Source organism: Pterocles gutturalis, unplaced genomic scaffold (assembly GCF_000699245.1).
Source record: "Pterocles gutturalis isolate BGI_N339 unplaced genomic scaffold, ASM69924v1 scaffold2843, whole genome shotgun sequence".
NCBI lineage: Eukaryota > Metazoa > Chordata > Aves > Pterocliformes > Pteroclidae > Pterocles > Pterocles gutturalis.
The window spans coordinates 52,770-59,624 of record NW_010125263.1 but is presented as its reverse complement, the minus strand read 5'-3'; the positions used below and the strand labels follow the sequence as shown (position 1 = coordinate 59,624).

General features: G+C 44.3%; 1 protein-coding gene across 1 annotated transcript; it reads left to right on the top strand.

Moving 5' to 3' along the window:
• The first annotated feature begins 4,601 nt into the window (after positions 1–4,601).
• On the top strand, positions 4,602–6,404 carry PRSS23 (protease, serine, 23). The gene has a single exon (XM_010078487.1). It carries the CDS (start codon positions 4,613–4,615, stop codon positions 5,729–5,731), a length of 1,119 nt encoding a protein of 372 aa, XP_010076789.1. The 5' UTR covers positions 4,602–4,612; the 3' UTR covers positions 5,732–6,404.
• The last annotated feature ends 451 nt before the right edge of the window (positions 6,405–6,855 follow it).

The window sequence follows — 6,855 nt, the reverse complement described above, 5'->3', positions numbered from 1 at the left end:
TGCTGAGGAAACTGCTGAGAAAAATGTCGCCTTTGCTGCGTTTCACATTTGGGAGGCATCAGAAGTAGCTCTCCCGTTGAGCTGAAGCGGTCCTGTGCTTTGGTTCATCCCCGTGACTATCAGGATTTGGGGGTGTTTTTCTTAAGAAATAACATCACACGATCTCTTCAGTGAAGCGGGTGCTGGAGCCTGCGGCAGGTTTTCGCCTCCTGCCCCGAGCGAGGTCCGAGGGGTCGGTAGGGTCCCGCTGGAGACCCCGCTGGCGCGGCTGCCCCGTGCGCTGTGCATCGCCCAGGTGGTTTGGTAGCCCTGGGGATGCGTGTCCCTGCTTACCGCTTACTGTCTGCTCAGGTTAACCATCGCTGTCTGCCCGCGACGCAGTTTGCTCTTGTACGGTCACACCGAAGCTGCTTTGGAGAGAGCAAGAGAAAAGAAAGGAGGGCGAGAGGAGGCAGTGAAAATATTCCATTGCAGTTGGACTAAGTGATAAACACATAACATGATCCCTTTCCTCTGTGTGTGCGTGTCGCTGACACACGTGTGGAAATACCCGCTGTGCGCGTTGTGTATGTTAACAGGCACCCTTGGCCTGCCAGCATCAAAGTTCATCGCAGGTTTTCCGAGACATCTCTGCTTACAGCCCTCAGTCTAGCGGGTAGGGCAGCGTCACTGCCACACCACCCTCAGCATAGCGGGCAGGCTAATAGAGATGTTAGATTTTAATGGCAGTAAGGCTTCTGTAATTCTTAAAGTGCGACTCAATTATTTTTGCTGTGTTTTAACAAGTTCTGTGACTAAGAAAAGCAACTGAAGTATTTTGGCACAGCAGTGACAGTGATTAGTTCACCTTTATAATTTGGTTTAAGGCAGGTTTTTCTCTCTTAATATCTTGATTTATTTTTTTCAATGTTAATCATTCTGGCTTCCAGCACTCTGGTGGAAAAACTTTCTTCATTTCAAAGTGTAATGGAGAGTGTTTGCTTCACAGGCTTTCATACTGTATGTTCCAAGATTTATTGTTGTTTAACCGTCTATTACAAGAACTACCCCTGAAGTAGTGAACTCTTCCAGAAAAATTACTTGCTTATTAGAAAATGATTCGTGTCCATCCTGAACAAGGCAGTTCTCTTTCACCAACATCTCTCTCGAGGCGTGAGTGCCCATAGCAGGCAGGGAAATGTGTCTGTGAAAGTGTTTTAGCGGCGTGGGGAGCCCCGGGGTAGCTGTCACTGTTTCCATTCTCTAAACAATTTTAATGCTATTAGCAAGTGTGATTATGTACAAACCGCTTTCTGGGGGGTTCCTAGGCTGGATATCAGAGCAGGGCTTTGTACTGAGTCAAAGGGTGGATTGAGTTTATGACACAGTTTAAATAGAAACAGAAGAGCAGTACTACAGTAGAGCAGCACGTTGTAATTCATTCAGGATCGTTTTGTGATAGCTGTTCAGGGAAGTACTCGCTTCCTACCAGTTTATTTGAGAACATCTTTCAGGGTCACCCATGAGTAAGGAGCTGAACATAGAGAGTGTTAACCCTGGGTTTTTTTGCAGCTTTTTGGTTTTGTTTTAAATAAAAAGGAAAAGGAAAGAAGAGGCTAACTGGTAGGTCTCTCTTTAAATTTAGGCTGCTTTTTAAATGCCTTCATTTTTCTGCTTAACCATTTATTTTTTAAAGGTGAAGGATCTACAAGGAAAGAGGTAATATGCACTAATTTGGCATCTTGTTATAAATAAGACATATTTATTCTATTCATTGCAACCCAGAAGTGATTAGTGCCAGTTATATCTCCAGATAAGACATAATTATCAAGACTTCAGTAAATGCCTTGGTTTGTGGGCACTGCTTAGGTTCAATGGTCAGGTATAAACTCACAACTGTATTTTGTTGTTAGGTTTTAATAACATTGAAATAACAGAAAAGTTCTGTAACTGATGGAAAGGCTTTTTTGTCCTATGTATCTGCAGTGTGATCATAACACAGAAGCAGCAGGGGAGGGGTGTGGAAAGGCTTTCTCAACGACACAGAGTAAGTACTGCTTTACAGAGCACAGCACAGCCACAGATACCATCTTCTGAAGCCTTTTTTGGGGACCAGCTTGAGTCCCAGCTCCTGTCTTGTTCTCTCCACAGGGCGGCTGCCCTCTGCTGTCGGAAACTGCCTTTCCAGTGTTGGCGTTGCTGCAGGGGTGATGGCAGGGAGATAAGGGAGGGCAGGCTGCAGGGAGAGGGAATTTCTCAGCCCCTGTGATGCACTTTGAGGAAGCAGAGAAGCCGTTGGGCACGCAGTCCCTTCATCACGTCACTGCACTGATGGCCACGAGGGACTCTTGCTGCTTGTGCAAATAACAACTGACAAGACACTTACAGTTTCCGCCTGCCAGCTAAATAAACCAGGCAAAGGCCAGCAGCATTGGATCAGTTAGCGTGAATGATTTTTAGATCCAAGAAGTGGCACAAGTGGTACATTTTAGACAGATTCCAGCTATCAGGAAAGCTTCAAATGTAATTTGTGGGCATAAATTTGGTGTGAAGCAGATGAGATCAGACTGTGTATAAGTCCGTGCTCTTAATAGTGGAATCTGCTACCTGATGCACAGCATAATGTGATTTAGTCTGTTCTCAGTTTCTAACTGCAAGACCAGTAAATATTTCTGCACACAGCCCTCACTGTTGCGAGTAAGACAGTGAACAGTTGACTTATGCTAGTGTATATTGACTTTGTGGGGATGGAGTGGTATCGTTTGTCCCTGTTACTTTCTTCTATGTTTTCCTAATCACTGTTAACACGACAAAGATATTTGATATACAGCACGTGCTTCCTGGGCCATCCTTAGACCAACGTGAGACTGTCTCATTGGATAGCTTGCAAAACCCAGCCACAGCAAATACTAATCTCTGCCATGGAAAGAGCCAGAGGAGCTGATGGTTTTCCTTGAATAGATAAGCATGTATTTTCCAATTCTGAGACATCCAAAATTATGTAGTTCTGCTTCATGTTTAAAATGGCCTGTATTTTTGAGCATGACTTGCCCATTAGGTGTAAACCAACACATTCTATAGAGCTTAGCCCTTCTAGAAAGAAATGCATCCCTTTAAACATGTCCTGTTTGGTAATTAAGAAATTTCCAATAGAATATCTGGTTGCTTCTGGAAGAGTCAGTACCTGCCCCTGTGGGCATCAGTAGCATCAGCTCTGTCCATCTACATCTGTATTTTGGAATGGAAATGTTTTGATATCCTGTATGAGTCAATTGATGTTTTGAACGTTGTGTGCTTTAATTACAGCCTTCATTCCCAAAGAGAATGCTACCAACAACGGAAGAATCCAGGCCCAATATTTGAGTTGGACACCTTCAGACTTTATCAGTCTGTAGCTTCCGAAGTCTTTTTTGGTGCAGCTTAGGGATGGAGTGTTCCTACAAAAAGTCTTGGAGAGAAGGACTTTTCTTTTTTTTTTTTTTTTATTCTTAGATAGCTGTGGTCATCTCCTATGTGGTTTGCTTTGGTTTACTCATTTGAGGCATTTCAGGAATGATCCTCCAGTTGTGTTCAGTGTAACCTCAGCAGGGTTTTAAATATGTGTAAGCTCAACATAATTATGAAGTTTTGTTTGAATAATCTTTGTATGAGGGAGATCCTGCCTGCCTTCCTGCCCAGGGCGCAACGCCTCCTGCAGTGATTCAGCTGTATGGCTAATTTTAAAATAAACTAAAGTTACACATTTTCTTGACACAGTGCTAGTGCACACTGTTCTCTGCAGACTGAGGCACTCTGCCTGTGGTTCATAAACACATTTACAATCCCATTTCCCTCCCTGTGCTCAGAGGGGGTTGGTTTGCATTTCTAATTAATGGAGTTTATAAAGGAATAAGCCAGTACGTTAACTGAAAATTCCCTCAAGAATTGTAAACTTACTTCATTAGCTGCCCTCGTGTAATCGTATCACTCTTTCTCATGTGAGCCTAGGGGAGAGCGAATGCTACGCGGAGCAGAAACCCTCCTCTGCTGTGAGTTGCAAGGGGAAGCGAGTCTCCCGTGCGGTCATGTTCTGCAGCCCAGCTCCTGTTCAGGTTACCTCCTTTGTCTACCTGCCTGTTCCTACCGTCAGCTTGGTGTCTCTGGCTAAGGCAGCAAACGGTGGGAGGTGATTTCAGGACCTCTCTTGGTGGAGTCAGAGAGTAGTCAGGAGCTTTCAGAGAATGCTGTAATCTTGCTGAAGTAAAACCTATTTACTCGTTGCAGGAGCTATGGTTTCTGAATGCAGGAATTTACACAGAGTCTGAATTTTCTTTACATCGTGTGGAAACAAATACCATAACTGCCCGCTGATGTCAGCTGGGAGCTCATGGCTCAGCACATCTAAGGTGTAAATGCCCTGTGTTTCAGTGTTAACCTGGGACAATTATTTTAGGATACATGTTAAGGTATTAGTTTAATGCTGAGAAGCCTGAAGAACTAGTGGACTCCATTCAAATCTCTCAACCCTTATTATATTATGCTTACTATGTTGTACTTGGTTAGCAAGCCGTTACTTAGCAAGGTAGATTAATCTTTCAACATGTTTGGGTGAGTAACTGGACTTCCTTTTGCTTTCCACAGACCGACATTCAGAATGGCAGGCTTGTCGACTTTAATCCTCCTTTTGTGTGCTGCTAAAGATGTGATGCCCTCCAGTTCTCACGGGAAACCAACTTGGCCATCTTACAGAGTTCCAGTTATCCTGCCACAGTCTACCCTTAACTTGGACAAACCACAGTTTGATGCTGAAGCCAGACTGGAAGTGGTATCTCCCTGTGGCCCTGCGTGCCACAAAAGTTCTCCGCTGCCAACGTATGAAGAAGTGAAGAACTATCTGTCCTATGAAACCTTGTACGCTAATGGTAGCCTCACTGAAACTGAAGTGGGCATATATATTCTGAGCAGTAGCGGTGATGGGTCTGAAGGCAAATCTCGAACTAAGAGACAGATCTATGGGTATGACAGCAGGTTTAGCATTTTTGGGAAAGACTTCTTACTGAATTACCCATTTTCCACATCGGTGAAGCTATCTACAGGTTGCACGGGGACACTAGTGGCTGAAAAGCACGTTCTTACTGCCGCTCATTGTATCCATGATGGCAAGAGTTATGTCAAAGGAGCTCAGAAACTGCGGGTGGGGTTCCTAAAGCCCAAACTGAAAGATGGCAGCAAAGGGGCCAATATCACCAACTCGGCAATGCCTGAGAAAATGAAATTCCAGTGGATCCGAGTGAAACGGACACACGTCCCCAAAGGATGGATCAAAGGCAATGCCAATGACATTGGCATGGATTATGACTATGCCCTGCTGGAGCTGAAGAAACCTCATAAAAGAAAGTTTATGAAGATAGGTGTGAGCCCACCAGCGAGACACTTGCCTGGAGGGAGGATTCACTTCTCTGGCTATGACAACGATCGTCCGGGAAATCTGGTTTACCGTTTCTGTGATGTCAAAGATGAAACCTATGACCTGTTGTACCAGCAGTGTGATGCCCAGCCGGGTGCGAGTGGATCTGGGGTGTACGTGAGGATGTGGAAGAGGCAGAATCACAAATGGGAGCGTAAAATTATTGGAATATTTTCAGGTCATCAGTGGGTGGACATGAATGGCACCCCACAGGATTTCAATGTAGCTGTTCGCATCACACCCCTCAAATACGCACAGATCTGTTACTGGATCAAAGGCAACTACCTTGACTGCAGGGAAGGATAAAAACAATGAAACTTATTGAAAGCACTTAATGACTGGTGTTAATTACTAACCTGAGGAAAGGCTAGACCTCTGCTGCAAATGTTTGTGATTTGATCTTTTAACATCGGGATGTGATGATATATAGTTTTTCAAGCAAGCCACCTTGCTCTTGGGACAGGGGCTGTGTGGTTCTGTCTTACAGCTAGAAACTGGGGAGAAAGGAAGGTCTGTTGGGTGGGGAGGAGCAGGTGGCTTGCTGAATTTGCAGCTGAGCAACTGAAGATTAATTAGGGGCGGATCGGTAAACAGTACGAAATCAGAACCGTCTCCAAAGAATCTTACAAAAGGGACGCTGTTGACTATCTCATGCCTACAATGTTTGTTTTAATAAATCCTAGGATTAGTAGAAATGCTTCGATCTGAACTTTTAAAAGAAAATATTTCTATGCTGTTGGGGGCTGAAGAGGGCCATTTAATGGTGTTTGCAACCCAAACATTACAGCTTTGTGTTCCTGCATGAGAAAGGGAGTGTGGAAAGGGCAAGGCGTGCGCCGTGGGAGATGAATGCCACACAAATAGCGTGAAGGGTAAATAACGCGTAACACTTCTAACCTTCTTTCGGCCTGAGTGATTTGAGACTTTATTAGTAACATAGTTAAGAAAAATGCTTTTTGAACAAACAGACCTTGGTGTTGCAAGGTGATGTTGATGTTGGTTATATGAGCAGTGCCATTGCATCCTGCTTTGGGAAACACCAATCATACATGGGCTTAGATCTTTATAGCAGCTGGGGCATAGCCTTACACCTAGTAGCATCCCTGTGAATATACTCTTATAGAAAGCATATGGGGAGAGAGACTTGTCTTCTGTTACAACCTACTTAGATCCTTTAAGGAAAATATGTCAGCAACTCAGATCTTCAGAGGGAAGCCTGTCTTTGGTCTTGCTGGCCATCTGAATTGCTGCCTGCAAAGCAGGTAAAGGGGAGAGCAGGACAAGGGTTCTACTGAGTTTTCCCCCTTTTTGTTAGAGATCCATGCTGTTCTACCTAAAAATACACCAGGTAGAGGGACCCTAGATTAATAAGTGTCTCTCTGGTCAAATCCCTTTGACAATGTAATTTGTTCAGCATCTTGACTTCTGCT